General features: G+C 50.2%; 2 protein-coding genes across 2 annotated transcripts in view; one reads left to right on the plus strand and one right to left on the minus strand.

Moving 5' to 3' along the window:
* LOC114766810 (protein brambleberry-like) overlaps window positions 1-18,021 on the minus strand; it is a 480,412-nt gene that overhangs the window by 269,256 nt on the left and 193,135 nt on the right. The window lies entirely within an intron of this gene.
* zfpm1 (zinc finger protein, FOG family member 1) overlaps window positions 1-18,021 on the plus strand; it is a 53,691-nt gene that overhangs the window by 6,286 nt on the left and 29,384 nt on the right. The window contains 1 exon segment of the mRNA XM_028958033.1: window positions 15,803-15,949. Within this exon segment, the coding sequence (XP_028813866.1) occupies window positions 15,803-15,949 (147 nt within the window).

The raw sequence follows: 18,021 nt of genomic DNA on the forward strand, positions 1-18,021 counted from the left end.
GGTGTACGGATTGGTGTGTTTGTGTCGTCCGGTGTCGTGTGTTTGTATGGATTGTTGTGTTTGTGTCGTGTGTTGTACGGATTGTTGTGTTGGTGTCGTCTGGTGTCGTGTGTTATACGGATTGTTGTGTTGGTGTCGTCTGGTGTCGTGTGTTTGTATGGATTGTTGTGTTGGTGTCGTCTGGTGTTGTGTGTTTGTATGGATTGTTGTGTTGGTGTCGTGTGTTGTACGGATTGTTGTGTTGGTGTCGTCCGGTATCGTGTGTTGTACGGATTGTTGTGTTGGTGTCATTTGTTGTACGGATTGTTGTGTTGGTGTCGTGTGTTGTACGGATTGTTGTTTACATTGACATTTACAGCATTTATCAGACGCCCTTATCCAGAGCGACTTACAGTCAGTAGTTACAGGGACAGTCCCCCTAGAGACACTTAGGGTTAAGTGTCCTGCTCAGGGACACAATGGTAGTAAGTGGGATTTGAACCTGGGTCTCCTGGGTCTCCTGGTTCACAGGCGAGTGTTTTACCCACTAGGCTACTACCACCTACCAGATTGTTGTGTTGGTGTCGTGTGTTGTACGGATTGTTGTGTTGGTGTCGTGTGTTGTACGGATTGTTGTGTTGGTGTCGTTTGGTATCATGTTTGCGTCTTTGGATTTATTGTTGTATGGATTGTATGAAAGTTTGACGTGCATGTGCTGTGTAAGTTATGTGGGTTGATTGTTCTGTTGTGTGTTGGTGTGTTTGGGTGTACGTGTTGTGTCTGTTATATGGGTTGAATGCGTCTGTGTGGGTTCGTGTGTGGTGCTGTGTTTAGTGTGTTTTGTCAGGTCTTGTTGTAAATGACCCCTGGTCTGGTCTGTGATAGTGTTGGCCGTCAGGAGGGAAATTCTGGAACAGTGTGCTGTTGTTCAGCGCACCAATGATAGATAGATTAGGGCGTTTCTTCATCTGTGTGTGTGTGTGTGTGTGTGTGTGTGTGTGTGTGTGTGTGTGTGTGTGTGAAAAAGAGAGAGTGCGAGAGAGAGACCATTGATGAGGCTCTGTGTGTCTTCTCAACCCTCTTTCTCTGTTGTGAAAAGCGACATTTTTTTTGGATGGGGGTCTCTGCTTCTCAAACACACACACACACACACAGACACACACACACACACACACACACACCAGACTTCCAGTGTTTTAACTTCAGCGATCAACTCCTCAATTATTCACCATTGCGCCGCGCTAAAACACCGCGCATAAGGTTAATTCGATCCGAAAAGACGGAGTTGAGCTTTAAGGGCAGTAGGGCCGCGTGGGGGGGGGGGTGGAACCGAGCGAAGTGGGAGAGCGAGGGGGGGGTAAAAAACGAAACTGAGATAAAAAGCCTCGATAAGCGAATGACTGTGTTGTGTAGGAGTTGATATCAATGTTATCTATCTCGCTTTTTCACTCTCCGAGGCCTTCTGTTGTTTTTTTTTTTTTGCCGCCTTATCTCGCTCCACCAAAATGCCAGGAACAAAAAAAAAACGGGGAGAAAAAGAAAGAGAATTACGGCGTGGGATTATTCATGGGCCCGCCGATAAAAACGCCGCCACCAAATTCGGCCGGGACTGCGCGAAGGTGCCGCCTTTCCCGCTCGTAAACGATCACTCTCGCCGCCTTAACCCTGTCCCGTGCCGCGCCGGCGCCGACCGGCGGGTCCCCTCTCTTCACGTGCCCCCCCCCCCGGACCCTGCTTTACACGTCCGCTTCCCCAATGCGCCCCCCCCCCTCTCTGGAGGACTCGTTCCTTCGCCGAAATTAATACAATTTAAAGGTTGGATATAAATTAAAAAAACGACAAAAACGCCGACACGCAAATAGTGCACATGCAGCAGGAAACCAAATATGACGGCGTATCCTCACTCCCCGTCTCACTCTGTGTGTGTGTGTGTGTGTGTGTGTGTGTGTGTGTGTGTGTGTGTGTGTTTCACACTTGACCCGGGTTTTAGCTTAGGTCGCCAAACCTCTTTCACATCTACCTTTCTGCCTGCTTGGAGGAAGAAGAGATGCGTTGTCTCTCTCTCTCTCTCTCTCTCTCTCTCTCTCTGTGTGTGTGTGTGTGTGTGTGTCAGGACTATAGGCAGATGGTGTGTGTGTGTGTTCAGGCCGAGTGGGAGGGGCAGTAGCTGGGTGGAGCTGCGTTTATCTCCGGACCCTGATGGTGAAGATAAGCCCGGTCGAGATGGAGAGTCAGAGGCCGTTGTGAAAGAGTTACTGTTTACATTTCCCATCATGCACCTCCCGCCTGTCCACCGTTCCAATACACACACACACACACACACACACACACACACGCACACACACACTGCATCTCTGTCCTATCTCCCTCTCTCCGGTTCCTGTACATCAGATTCTTAAGCCCTCGCTGCCTATTAACCTCCCTGACCCCGCCTCCTTCGCACATTATCTCCTCCCCCTCTGTTTCATCTCGCCCCCTTTTTGCTGGCGTATTGACAAAATATGAGTAAAATATCACACACGCACTCCCTCTTTCCATTGATGTATAGTTTAAAGGCCGCTGATGGATAAATAAATCTCTGAGTAACATAAATCCCACCTGCTCGTTCTCTCTCGCTCGCTCTCTCTCTCTCTCACACACACACACACACACACACACACACACACACACAGGTTTTTGTCTCCCGTTTCACTTACTTTGTCCCCGTCGTCTCCGCGCACACAGCCCCCCTCTATCTCGGCCAGGCCTGTCTAAGTATTAGTATTGGAGACAGCGGCGTCCCCTGAAGTAAAACAATCTGCTGTAATCTATCAGCGCCGTATCGGCCCCATCGGGGCCCGGAGAGCCGGGGCCGCGGCCCGTGGCGCCGCGCTCCTGCGCCGATAAAGTTTCAGAGTTCGCCGATGATGAATGTTAAGAAAGTGCACCCTCGTTAGAGAGGATGTGCGCCTGGCAGGGGGGGAATGAGGGAAACACACACACACACACACACACACTCACGCGACTGTTCAAGCTGTATCGTACTCAGGGGTCACGACCCCTCCGTCTTTTTTCCTTTCACACTCTTTATGAACTTATGAAGGGTGCTAGTGGCCTAGCGGGGTAACACACGCGCCTATGAACCAGAAGACCCAGGTTCAAACCCCACTTTATTACCATCGTGTCCCTGAGTGTCTCCAGGGGGGGACTGTCCCTGTAACTACTGACTGTAAGTCGCTCTGGATAAGGGCGTCCGGTAAATGCCGTAAATGTAAAATGTTGTGAGTAAACTTCCATTATGGCGTCGGTGTCCATTCCAGCGCCTGTTTCGGGAGATTAGCGCCTAGCGTTAGCACGCGGACGCGGGATAAGAACGGCCTTCTTTTCCCGCCAAATACGGCTCTACGCCTTTTTTTTTTTTTTTTTCGTTCTTATTACAGTAATTATTTTCGAACGCGTTGCTAATCTGCGGAGGCCGGCGAGGCCGCGGTTGGCGTAACGGCGGAGCGGCGGCACGAGGCTCGTTAAAGAGCTTAAAAGAGTGGAGGCCATTGTGACGGCGACGGGGTTCATGAGCGTAAAATGGCGTTTAGCGCGGCACGAGGCGCGGGGGCCGCTTTGTTCCGTCAGTGCCGAGCGCTTAATCGAATCTGATAGTCGGCGGTCCCGGGGCCCAGAGGACGGAGGAAGGGGGGGACGGGGACCGTCGGCTCATCAAGAGCTCCGGCGGAATAACTTGTCAATAATTGGCCGTGTCGGTCGCGTTCAGGCGCTTCGGCGGCGCCGCGCCTCTCCGGGGCCGGGCCGCGAACATCAGGAAGGCGATCTGCGCCGCCGATAGCGCCGTTGCGGCGCGTCAGAAGTATTTTAGCTGAATTCACACAAACCAGTGATAGATAAATAAATAATGAACGGGGAAAAATTGGAACGTCAACGTCGGGGAAGTGATACGGAGAATAAAATCGTTTGGGGGACGGCAGATAAAAGATTATCCCTCCTTCTTTTTTTTTTCTTTTTTTTTTTTTTCCCATCTCCTCCTTCCTTCTGTCGTCTTATTGCCTACTCAGCCATCGAGGTGGTTAATTCGCTTACACAAGCAATAGGGCCCTGTGTGTGTGTGTGTGTGTGTGTGAGATATCGGAACCTCGGTTCTATGATTATGCACACACACACTTTTACTTACATCTTGGCAACTGTGTGTGTGTGTGTGTGTGTGTGTGTGCGCACGTGCACACCTGTCAGTGCCAGCACCGCTCACTCTGGTATGGGATCTATTATCCGCGCCCGAGAAAGGCCGGAATGCATGTTGGGAGATATCCCGGGGCGCTTTATCTCGGAGCTATCGGAGCGGCCGACCTTCGCCAGATTGTCCGAATTCCTGATTACGGTCACATTCCCGGAGTTCCGCGCTGACCGACCGACCGACCGACCGACTCGGCGGGCATTATCTCGTCCACGTGGGCGCGGCTTCGCCCGTACACACCGGGCTGTCCCGCTTTGGCGAATGGCGGGGAATTGAACCGGAGGGGCGGAGTCGGCTGTGCCAACGAGGCGATCTGGAGATAGAAGTCATGGACTCGTTGAGACTGACCCGCCATCACACATAGAGGATGAACGAATCAAGCTTTCAGGGAGGCGTGATTGACAGCCCTCGCACACCCTACTTCCTCTTTCTGCACAATTTACACCCCCTCCTGTCAACACGTCTCTCATGCAAAGCAGTGCCGGCCTCATTGCCAAGTCGTGATTCTTTCGGTCCATAGTTGTCCCCCAAAAAATACACAAGTAAGACAGGCGACAGGCAAAACTCGATGGCTATTTAAGGTGTGTTCAACTACTTAATATACTTAAATAAGAATTAGAGTCCGTGGTAGCTTTCCCCAAAAACATTTTTCTCAAAATATAAAATCTGCCGGCCTCCCCACTTCCTACATTTACATTTACAGCATTTACCAGACGCCCTTATCCAGAGCGACTTACAATCAGTAGTTACAGGGACAGTCCCCCCCCTGGAGACACTCAGGGTTAAGCGTCTTGCTCGGGGACACGATGGTAGTAAGCGGGGCTCGAACCTGAGACTTTCATCATCTCAGGACCAAGACAGATTATCAGCACTGGGCTCCTGAACGTCCAGAAGGGTGCGGGTTTACAGCTTGAGATTAATATCTCTGTTCTAATTGGGATCCCGCAGAGTCTGACGTAATAAGCAGACGTTCATATACGAGGTCCGAAAAAGGTTTTAAATGTTTATCGGCGGAAGATTGAAATGATTTTGTGTGTGTGAGACGTTTGAAAGCCGGGCTGCGTGACGGCGTGTTCCTGTGGTCTGGTCCCGCCTCCTCTCTGTTCGGGGAAGGTGTCTCTGTCCGTATCGGCGCTGGAATCGGCCTGATAGCGGCTGTCTTGTTTGCCCTCTCGCCGCGCTGATCCGCGCTGACCTTTCAGTCAACTCCCCCGGCTTTGCATGCCCGCGCTCTTTCCGCTTTATGCAAATGTGGGACGGGAGATTCCTGGGAGGGCCGGCATTCCGCCGGCCAGACGGGGATCTTGGTGGGTCCGGGTGTGACGTACCGGTCAGCAGCGCAAAGGCGAATACAGTCACCTGACCTTCGATCGCAACTTCGAACGCAGCAATTATCATGCAGTCCGAACGTCACTTAATAAAACACTTCGTTAGCTCATGCTAATGAGGCTGTCTGGGCCACATGACTGGCAGGTCGCGTTCTATCCCCATTACTCCACCGTCTGTAGAGGAATCCCCCAGTGAGAGTTTGCTGCGAGGTCGTGACCCTATAAGAACCTCACCCGGCCCCGACGGAGGGACGGAACCGACACCTCACCCGGGCCCAAGGGACCGGCGGAACCGACACTTCACCCTCGCCCGGCCCAAACGGAGCCACCGGAACCGACATCTCGCCCGGCCCTGATGGAGCGGCGGAACCAACACCTCACCCGGGCCCAAGGGAGCAGCGGAACCGACACGTCACCCTGGCCCGTCCCCGACGGAACCGACACGTCACCCTGGCCCGTCCCCGACGGAACCGACACGTCACCCTGGCCCGTCCCCGACGGAACCGACACGTCACCCTGTCCCGGCCCCGACGGAACCGACACGTCACCCTGTCCCGGCCCCGACGGAACCGACACGTCACCCTGTCCCGGCCCCGACGGAACCGACACGTCACCCTGTCCCGGCCCCGACGGAACCGACACGTCACCCTGTCCCGGCCCCGACGGAACCGACACGTCACCCTGGCCCGTCCCCGACGGAACCGACACGTCACCCTGTCCCGGCCCCGACGGAACCGACACGTCACCCTGTCCCGGCCCCGACGGAACCGACACGTCACCCTGTCCCGGCCCCGACGGAACCGACACGTCACCCTGTCCCGGCCCCGACGGAACCAACACGTCACCCTGTCCCGGCCCCGACGGAACGCTGGAAATGACAAGCCGCGCTGCAGGATTTGTAGAGAGACTTCTCGTGTCCACGCGCGTTATTAATCAAAATGACAGCACTTCATCGCTGAAACCTTCAGTGGATGGGAGTAGTGAGGAAGGTGGAGGAGGAGGAGGAGGAGGAGGTGTGTGTGTGTGTGTGTGTGTGTGTGAGAACATTCTCTTCCTTCTGAAAGAAGCCTCTCAAAAAAATGTGTGCGAGGGGGGGTCGAGACATCTATCGCTCTCATCCTTCTGCTTTTATTTCCCCTCAGCTCATCTTAAATTCCCATTATTCACTCCAAAAGCCAAGCCAAGCCTATTCACACCAGCCTGTGACACTGTCCCCACACACACACACTCACACACACACACACACACACACACACACACTCTTCAACCAAACACCATTATTAATCATCTCTATCAGTCCCTCACATCTCCCTGCTATTTGCTGTTTAATCACTAAAATAATATCAAGGGGAGGGGTGGAGGGCTCGTTGCCATGGCGACCAAATGGAAAAGGTCAGGGCGAGTTTATCTTATCGGCGATGGAGAATGGTTACTAATTACAGATAGGTGGTACCGGCGCTCCGTCCACCGGGCCCGGCCTTAACACACTATCAGCCATCCACACCGGCCTGATATTAAAACGATCTCCGCCGAACCCGGACGCCGAACCCGGCCGCCCTCGCTACAACACACCGAGGTGACCAGATAGCCAGGGGACCGACCCCGACGCCCGGAAACGTCCGGCCCGAGCGGTGGCGGCTCGAGTTTGGCGCAGAGTTTACGCCTCGGATATTAAAGTCAGCCGGAGCTCTTAGTTAATGACAAACTTGTGCTAATTAGAATACTGCGGGGCTATGTAGATAACGCCGCTAATTAATGGCGCCGGGATGAGTGTGTACGTGGATACGCGCGTGCAATTCAGCCTGTTTGTTGTGTGAATTTGCTGCCGAGTCCGTGGGTTTGTGATTTCTCATCACGCAATTGTGCTTTTTACATAGTAATTACATTTTAAATTAATACCTTTTTTTTTTTTTTAATTTACATTGTGGAGAATGTGGAGCACCTTCAACAGGGGGAGAAAAAAAAACAGCAGCTGCCCTGAACATGGAACTGCTCACTAATGTCCTATTCACTAGTTCACCAGTTCACGTGACGCGATTGTCATCGTGAGACACTGCTGCACAGCACACGGTGACACAACGAAACGTGTCCTCTGCTTTTAAGCATCACCCTCGGTGAGCAGTGGGCACCACGACAGGCACCTGGGGATCAGTGTGTGGGGCTCGGTGGCACCTCGGTGGCTTGGACTTAAAGCGCTGATAACCGGCATGTTGGTACTGGGCGTGGTCACGGGCGCTTGTACAAGGGGCATTAGGAGTTGGACACTGCGCTACACCTTGGCGTGTGAGGGGTGGGATTAAATCGTCCAGGAGGAAGTGAGAAGTGTGAAAGCTGTCAATCATGCCAACAGGCCCCTCCCCTTTTTAAGCGTCGTTTATAAAAGCATCTTCTGGTTGTCAGAAATAATAACGCACCGACAAAAATGGCCGGGTGGGTAGTTGAACTTGTTTCTCAGTTCGTTTCTGTCATTGCAGGACGCCTAAATTTTACGAGACTTGCGAACGCGGCCACCGATCGTCTCGGGCGAGTAAGAAACGATGAAGAATCGCACCGAATTTCCTTCAATGTCGTCATTGTACAGGCAGTCGATGAGCAGTGCGAGTTAAAAGCTGAGGGAACTCTCTGGATGGAAAGTTTCCCCGATTGAATATTGAAAGCCTTGTGTGTGTGTGTGTGTGTGTGTGTGTGTGCGGATTGCGTGTGTGTGTTTGTCTTGTGCTCCTCCGTTTATCACGGGTGACATTTGGCTGTTCTCTCCCTATCCGCCTCTCATCGGAAAAGAACACATTTTTCCCATCAGAAATCCTGTTGTGACTTTTGCGTTCGAGGGGTGCTGATACTTCCCTTTCGCAACCCGCCATCTGCGGGCGCATCTTTCCCGCTCCGCGTTCCTTCATTTTCAGCCCCCCTCCCCCCGGCACGGATCTTATCGGAGCGGCGAGGGCTGCAGCCGTGCCCCTGCCTCTTCAGAATACCCCTTTTCTTTCCTGCTGCCAGCTGTGCGGGGGGGGGGAGCTACATTTAACCAGATACCCCCCCCCCCCCCCCCCCCCCCCCCCAAAACCCCCCCAACCCCAACAGACCCGTGTTTTTTTTTTTTTTTTTTAATTCCGAGTCCATGTGACACTTCTGATGGATAACATTTCCACCGCTGCTCCTCTCTTCCTCCTCTCCTCAATCCTCCCTTTGTGTTCGTCCACCTCCGATACACAATCCGGGCCCCCCCCCTCCGCTCACTGTCCGACAACACACACACACACACACACACACACCAGCATCTAGAATGTGCGGAACATCCACATCCCGATCGGTTCTGTTACTGCAGCCAGAGCATCACAACCGAGATTTTCCATACGGTTCCACGGCCTGTCGGTGTGTGTGTGTGTGTGTGTGTGTGTGTGTCTAGTGGCCCAGTAGCTCAGGATGTGGATAATTAAGTCATAACAATTACAGGAGCCATAAAGTTCTGCAGGCTTCCCGCCTGGCAGGGGTGGGTCCGCCCCCCCCAACACACACCCTGACACGAACACGACACGTGGAGATGCGCAGCGCACAAAACAACGTTCCGGAGGGAACGGGGGGGTCGTATTCCTCTCCAACCGCGCACGGCGACGCCTGGGCTTCCGTAAAAGTGTGACCTTCGCGGCGGCGGAGCTCGAAACTGCGATTTACGGCGAGCGGAAGCGCGGCAGGCCTCGTAGGCCGCGTTACAAGCCGGTCGCCCGGCGCGAGTCCGCCCCCGTCAGGACGCCGGCGCGCGTCCGTGCAGCTTTTCGGCTCGCGGCGGCTTGTTTTCGTGGACGGTGTGATGTGCCGCAGCCCCACCGCTCACCCCGCGTTACTCTGAGTCGAGAAGACCTTTAGACCCTATCAGCTACGGCTAGTCTAAACTCTCTCTCCCTCTCTCTCTCTCTCTGTATGTGTGTGTGTGTGTGTGTGTGTGTCTGGGTGAAAGATGTGTTTAGTCTCCCGTGTTCTCGCTGCAGCTGTTGTGCGGAAGAGGGCGGTTGGAGGTGTGTAAAGCGGGACGAGCGGGAGCCGCAGGTCCTCCGCGGCGGCTCCACGCGCTTATTTCTCTGTTTGTTTGCTAACTGCAGCCGTCTGCACTGGGCACCTTACAACACACACACACACACACACACACACACACACCATTGGTATGATATGATATTCCGGACAGCTCTGATTGGCTAACGCTTTCCTCATCTACAATGTTCCAAGTGAGCAGGAATGTATGTGTGTGTGTGTGTGTGTGTGTGTGTGTGTGTTGCCTTCACTTCATCCAAGGACGTTTCATATCAGTCAGCAGAGGCTGAAAAGCGGCAGCAACAGCAGCAACAATGTCTGAAGGATCCCGCCGCTGCATCCAGGGCCCGAAACAACACAAACAAAACATGAAACGATTGTTATTCCTGTCATTTATTTATTATTTTTGCACACACACACACACACACACACATGCTGAGCTATGTGTGTGTTGTGCTGCTGGTGTGGATTTTTTGCACGTTTTGCTGACGCCGATCACAATATTCCAATATTTTCTAGATTCGCATCGTGTTGGGGCGTTCTTGTGTGAAGCAGAGAGCGATGTGTGTGTGTGTGTGTGTGAGAGAGATCCTGTAGCTTGTGACGCTTGTATTTGGGTGGTAGTAGCCTAGTGGGTAACACACTCGCCTATGAACCAGAAGTCCCAGGTTCAAACCCCACTTACTTCCATTGTGTCCCTGAGCAAGACACTAAACCCTGAGTGTCTCCAGGGGGGGACTGTCCCTGTAACTACTGACTGTAAGTCGCTCTGGATAAGGAGCGTCTGGTAAACGCTGTAAATATAAAATGTATTTGAACACGAGCAGGCAGGGGAAGTGCGCGGCGCGGCGTTGCCCGCTAGAACATTCGCCCTTTCCCTCGCGGGGAATGTGAGAAACGGAGCCGGAGGAACCGGGGGAGTCGAGCTGCCCGGCACCCAGATCCGAGAGCCTGGACTGTGGGGAGCAGGCATGCAGACAAGAGGCCGCAGATAAGCGGCTGATAGCAGATAGAAAATAGCTGCAGATTTGAACTTTCCCACCGTCCCCAGATCGAGAGAGGGAGGGAGGGAGGGAGGGAGGAGGGGCGGGGCCAAAAACGACTTCTTACTGCATCCCACTATCAGGATCTTCCCCCACAAGCAAGAGCAAGGCCACCGAGCGGCCGCACACACACACACACACACACACACGTTCAAGTTCTTTAATCTGCCCACGCGTGACCTCGGAGGGCTGGATGAAAAAAGACAAATAAGCAGGAATTCCACCCAAATTCCAACATTTTACCTCCATTAGGCATTTACATTTACATTTACAGCATTTATCAGACGCCCTTATCCAGAGCGACTTACAATCAGTAGTTACAGGGACAGTCTCCCTGGAGCAATTTAGGGTTAAGTGTCTTGCTCAGGGACACAATGGTAGTAAGTGGGGTTTGAACCTGGGTCTTCTGGTTCATAGGCGAGTGTGTTACCCACTAGGCTACTACCACCCTAGGCTCCACCCCTCGCCTGCTGCTCCAATTTTACTTACAGCCTTTTACTACATATAACACACACACACACACACACACACACATTTTGGACCCTATTCTCTGTAGCTGGTGTGTGACGGTCAGCTGGAATGTTCCAGAAGTGATAAAAAATTCAGTCGGCTGGTCCAAATTGCCCTGTTCATGTGTTACACCTGATGTACAGGTAAAAGGGGCGGGTCTCTCAAGAGTCTGACCCCTCCCCAAATTGACCCTAAGTTTAGTCTTTTTTTTCTGTCAATAACGAATTTACATGGCAACGCGTGTATTTTTGTTCAGTAATCTTTCACACACGACGGGGAACGCGGTGGTGCAGCTCCTCTCCCGCCGGGACGTGGAATATTCCCACCCAGGCCGATACCGGGCAGCACGTTGCCGCGGCGATACCAGCGCCTGCCCCTCCTCGGGCCGCAAAGGGCAATTTCCAGGGGAGGACGGCGGCAGTCAGATCCCCCTGCCGGTGACGGGGAGCCGCCGCCCGCTCATTAAGGAGTTAATTCGCCCCGTCCTATCTCTTATTAGTATAGTGAACCTAAAGCAGTGTGAATTCTTTAAATTTCTGTCCCTTATCAAGAAGAGGAAAAAGGGGGGGAGAGGGGATATTTAATCGGTTAAGTAGTCTTCCTGGGGAACTGGGCTTCTTCTTCTTCTTCTTTTTTTTTTTTTTTTAACGCTCTTCCCAGCAACGTAAAGAAATCCCGCTGAAGCCGCCCGGCCCCGTAATTCAGTTTTTAAAGCATGGAGGAGGGAGGGGGAAAAAAAAAAAAAAAAAAAAAGACTTGATGAAATTCCACTATCAGCTCCGAACCAATATGCAAAATATCTCGCTGGAAATCAAATAGCTATTATGTTTTCATTTCCACGTCGGCGTATTTGCTTAATGAAGAGGAGACAGATCAGACCGGCGCAGAGAGTCTGCAGGAGACGATAACCGAGAACGGCTCCCAGCTATCCGTACGGAGTGACGCTGGCAGTCACAGGGAGGAGGAGGAGGAGGAGGAGGAGGAGGAGTGGAAGTATGCTGGAGAGGGGAGAGGTGGAGGGAGGTGAAATCCGGAGAGAGCGAACGGGAGGGGGGCGGGCGGACGGACCGGCCGGCGGCGGCGGCGGAGCTCAGCAGCTCTGGGTCCGTTTGAAGTGCCATGAATCTCATTGGCTGATTTATCAGCGTATAATCTCCCCTCATTATCATAAGTAATATAATATATCATTATTCTACTTATTTGACAGATGGAAATGATGGACACAGTTGCATATTAATATCTACATTTATATTATTAGTCGTATTGTCATTATCACTATTATATTTTTATTAGTTTCATAATAAGTATTTAATTGAAGAGAAAAATATATTTTTGTTTAGAATACATCCGTTCATTTGTATTTTTTGGGGTCCCTCTCTTACTTTTATGTGGGTTCAGCCAGACATACACATACACACTAGATTGACAATTAGCCATAAAAAGTCCTAAAAATGTAATAAAAAAAAAAAAAAAGAATTGTAATATTTGTTTGATTTTGATGATATGCCCACATTATTGGGCGGAGTTCAGACGAGAGAGAGAGAGAGAGAGAAGACTTGATGGCATCCATCTCCCTCTGCAGCTGTCTGTCTGTCAGGCCCGGTCACTGTCACTTACTCTCGGCTCTGTGGAGCCCGAGGGGCGGAGCCTGGGGACCGTCCCTTATCTCCAGCACCAGTAACTCCGCTGACAAGAGCCACCTGACCAGCCGGCGGCCAGTCCGCGGGGTCATCCATCACCGTACCACTCTGTCAGAGATCAGTAACTCCGTGCGTGCGCGTAGCTTTTCGTTTTGTCCAGAATATGATGTCGGCGGCGTGCGAGGTCCGATAGCTCGGGATCTGTGGGGGTGAGCGACTCCGCCCTGGCATTCCCCAAATTCCAGATGAGACCTTCAGTGCAGTTTTTCCCTCTCTCTCTCTCTCTCTCTCTCTCTCTCTCTCTCTCTCTGGATGTTGGTGTTAAGTCCTGATTGGCTGATAGGCCGCTCCTCCTCGGTCATTAGCGTGAGAGGCGCTGAGTGGCGCGTGCGGCGGCTGGGTTTGATGTGTTGTCTCGCCGCTTAATCGCGCGCAGGTTTGATGTGGAGTTAGTAAAGCCGCGGCTGTATCTCCAACGCCTTCATCGGGTCGCCACCGCTGCATCACGTAAACCCGGCACCTCGCCCTCGCCGCGTCCGTCGCCCACTTCACTTCTCTTAACAGTCCAACCTTGAACTGTCTGCGACTACAGAACATGCGCATCACTCATATTTTAGACTGAATGCAGGGATTTGCTCGAAATTCACGAACCGTTCGAATGCGTCTAGGGAATCAACTTAAAACCGCCCGTCGTGGTTAAATTCGTCAGAAGGTTAGAGTATCGTGATGAATAGACGTATTTTGATATCATCGTCAAAGTGTATCGACCAGCCCCGGCTGAGGGGCGGAGTTCGCTTTCTAACAACCGGATCTCTCGTTTCTTCTACTTTCCCAGTTCTTTTATTTAATGACGTGAATCGGGGTCCTGTAGTTGAAAGGTCAACCTAGGTCAACCTAGCGGTTAAGGAAGCGGCCCCGTAATCAGAAGTTTGCCGGTTCGAATCCCGATCCGCCAAGGTGCCACTGAGGTGCCACTGAGCAAAGCACCGTCCCCACACACTGCTCCCCGGGCGCCTGTCATGACTGCCCACTGCTCACTCAGGGTGATGGGTTAAATGCAGAGGAAAAATTTCACTGTGTGCACCGTGTGCTGTGCTGCTGTGTATCACATGTGACAATCACTTCACTTTATTTAACTGAAACGATTTTACCAAAAAAAAAAATAGAAATGGACCAGCAGCATTGGTTTTCTATATGAGAGAAATGTGTCTGAATGTAAAAACATTCTTTGCTTATTACTTATGTGGCAATCGAATGGAATGTCCTGTCCATTTCATTCCCTGTGTTCATGTGTTCGTCAGTGAAATGGAAGGGAAAATGCCCTCCCCGCAGACACACGGCCGCAGTGAATATATGCACGTGCTCTGACGGATGGCGTGATTATTTCCGCCTCGCTTGTTGGGAAGCTGCAGTCTCGTCGTTGACTTCTGGAAACTTGCTTCAGCGCGGCGAGATAAAATAGTTAAAAATAAGCGATTATTCCAGGGCTGAAAGCCTGAGTCCAGGCGGAGCAGAAACTTTTCCGCGCCATTTGATGTGCCGATTGATTCATTAAAGCAGGCCTGTTATAGGAAGGGGGTGGAAAAAAAAAAGAATCTTAATAATTCAAAACTTACATTTAAAACATGGAATATAATTGGAATTTTAAACAGTGAAGTCCCTTTGTACAATTCTGATTAAAGGGAAATTAATTGTATGAAAATGTCTTCACAGATACAGAAAATTAGATCCACCATATTTCTAAATATATTCAAAAAAAAAAAAAAAAGGCAAGGGGGGGGATCGATCTCTTTTTAAGGTCCAGATCTGGCTGTGCTCATTTTATCTGAAATTACAGTGGAGCATGCAGGCGTGGAAGTGAAATTAGCCTAAAGATGTTTCATTTCCAAAGACAGAAACGCGATTGTTTCCCGGCATTATCTCCGGCGCGGTATAATTGCTTTGGAAGTGAAATTAACAGAATTAGAAAAATTGCCTTTCCCTTTTCCGACAAGCCTCTTTATTCACGGTATTGTTGTGCGCTTTGTATAGATTATGGGCCTTTTTGTTCTGTGAGTGTAAATATATACGCCTGCAGTCACGGCTTTAGTTCAGAACAATCCCGTCCCTCCGTCACAACTTGATGAAAATTAATTTACAAACCGTCCCGTTTTCCCAACAAGTGGGAATTTCCTTAAGATTTGGTGCTGTGGCAGGAAAACCCCTTTAATTCCTGGATAGTGACACCCTCAAATGTGTGTTTTTCCTCTCCTCTCCTCTCTCCCCTTTGTCGGACGGAGCCATTTGGGAATACATTCATGCAGGAATAAATTAATCCACAGCCCGGAATAACGGCGCTCCTCATTACTGGCTGTTATTGTAACCTCATGAATATGTATTGTTAGAACATAATGAATCTGTAGGTCCTGTTTCCTATTGTGAGAAGGTGACAGAACAATTTAAAAAATAAAAAAAAAGGAATTCAGACAGGACAGAGAAAGAGACGTTGTCGTTATTATTCCTTAATAAAAGACTTATTTTTTCATATTTTCTATATTTTCAATATGGCTTTACCGGAAACTTCTTTGTGTGGAGTGTTTTAATTATGTGTACTTTCATCAGTGTGCTGAAATAAACATATAATCCGCATATTGTCAGCGGGGATTATGGAATTGTGATATTATAGGTGTGGATTAATCAGTGGTTGATAAAATATTTATCCTGTTCGTTCAGCGAGTGTTAAGAGGCTGTGGGATTTCTACTCATCTCAAGATGAAGGAGTGGCTGAAGGAGATCCCGTGCGAATCTATTTCTTTTCACCCCATTATTCTTTGCGAATTCAAATTACGATTTTTAAGTCTTATATTTAAAAGAATTTTTTTTAATCCATTCTGTTGCAGTGTGGATTGCCATGTATTTAAATAATGGCAATAATAATGCTGCTGCTGAAATATATTTGTGTGTAATTCTAAAGAATGCATTTATATGATACATTCTGCTCAACAACAGAATTCTGTAAAATATAACATGAAAACAGAATATCAATGCTCCTCTCCTCTTTCCTCGCCTCTTCAGGTTCCATCGGGGACCTGGACGGAGGGGAAGAGAATGCGCCTGATGATGTCAGCATGTCGGGGGATGAGGGCGGAGCCTCGGACCCCGAGGACTCGGCAGAGTGTGACAGCTCCAGCCCACCGTCTTTTGCCGCCCTTTACAATGAAGGTGAGCTGCGGCCAATCAGGGAGCAGAGTTCATACGTCCTGGGAGTTTAAAATGAGAGACTACGTATCCGCATGTATGATTGGTTTCCATGGAGACAAGCTGACAGGATGAGCCAGTTATCTAAAAATTGGCTACATGTATTCATGCTGTAGAGAGAAAAAAAATAATTAAAACACTTTCTTTTATCAGGAATTAGACATGGGGATATTAGGGAATTTCAGGGTACACTGAAATAGAAAAAAAACATTACTGCATTGGATTTGTATATATAAAATATAATATCCCCCACCAGGACCAACCAGGGGGAATATAGTCCTGGTGGGGGATATTATATTTTACATATGTAAGGCATTCTAAGGCATATATATATATATATATATATGAGGCATAATAAAATATAATATCCCCAACCAGGACTATATTCCCCCCAGAATCTACAAATCCAATGCAGTAATGTTCTTTTCTTTTTCAGATTTCCCCGAAATTCCTCTAATATCCCCATGTCTAATTCCTGATGTTCAGAATTCTTTTTGTTTGTGGAATTTACTGTGTAACTAAATGCTGTTCAATACACCAATAGGGGAATCCATGTTAGATTTTCAGTATTTGATAACATTCGGTTCATGTTCGGGCGCAGATTTAATGTGTCCACGCTTTGACATGAAATATGTTTCCCAGCACCTGGCCACTTTATTAGAAACACCAATTGGGTGTGTCCAGTTCAACACTTTCTCCCATGTGTGGCACTTTACAACAGTGTTCTGAGTTCTTGGGAGCTATAGATGATATACATTTACATTAATGGCATTTATAAGACGGCCTTATTCAGAATGTCACTACAGTCAGTAGTGACAAGGACAGTCCCCCATGAGACCGTAAAAGTGTCTTGCTCAGGGACACAACGGTAGTAAGTGGGGTTTGAACCTTGAACTTTGTGGTCTTCTGGTTCATAGATGGGTGTCTATCCCACTAGGTTACTACCTCCCAGATTAAATGGAATGTATATGTGTGTGTGTGTGTGTGTGTGTGTGTGTGTGTGTGTGTGTGTGAGACAGGTATCAGACACGCTCAGGTGAATTATTCTATACTGGAATCAGATGCACGGACCCACTTCTAAACTCACTATGACTTTCTAGCACTTTCTTCCTTTCTTTTTTCTCCCTCCACCAGCTGCCAGGCAGGAGGTTTCGCTCTCATTCTTCTGCTGCTTATTTAAGATTTCTGTTTTGCAGTTTAATCTGGAAAATTCCTGCTCTTGTGAAATTTGGGTCGGGGGTGATAAGCGTCTGTTCGTAGGTTGGCTTTGATAAACGCATGGAAATTCTGTCAGGTGCTAATCGGGACTAGATTAGAGATTATCCCGTGTGTGTGTGTGTGTGCGCGCGTGTGCTCGCCTGTTCCCGGCTCTGCTTTTGTCCTCTCCTCCCATAAGCGGGCGAAGAATAGAGACACGTCAGCGTGTTGTTCGGCCCTCGCCGGGGTTCCTCTGTTGCCGGGCGATGCCATTATCAGCGCTCTGTAAATCAGCCGTGTTTGACGAACCTGCTCTTTCAACATGCGATCAATACCCCCTCGTTATCAGGCCCGCGCCGGCTAATAAAGGGTCGCTTATCTACCATCTGTGAGAGAGAGAGACAGCAGATAACCGGCTGATAGCCGCCGAGCGCCGAGGGAACGGAAAAAAAAAACGCACGTATTACCGGCCTGCTTCTTCTGTCGTATGAATCCGCTAATCGTCCGGCCAGAGGTTATCGGGCCTCGTGGAACTATGACCTTTGACCTCGCCGCACCGCGGCCTGCCGGCGAGCCGGCGTTGCACGCCAACGTCACTTCCTGCGCCCGGTTGCCGAGCGGAGCGGCGGTGTCCTCTCCTCCACATCAGCAGGCGGCTGATAACCGCAAGCACATGATGGGCGCGGGGGTGGAGCCGGGGGGGGGGGTTTGTCACGCGTCATGTGATCCGAGCTAAGTGGTCACGACGACCGCGGCTGCCCGCACGCAGCAGACGTGGCGTTATTTGATTCAAAATAATAATTTTGGTCATAATTATGGTACTTGATCAGCAGAATAAG

The sequence above is a fragment of the Denticeps clupeoides genome, chromosome 17 (genome assembly GCF_900700375.1).
Source record: "Denticeps clupeoides chromosome 17, fDenClu1.1, whole genome shotgun sequence".
Lineage (NCBI taxonomy): Eukaryota > Metazoa > Chordata > Actinopteri > Clupeiformes > Denticipitidae > Denticeps > Denticeps clupeoides.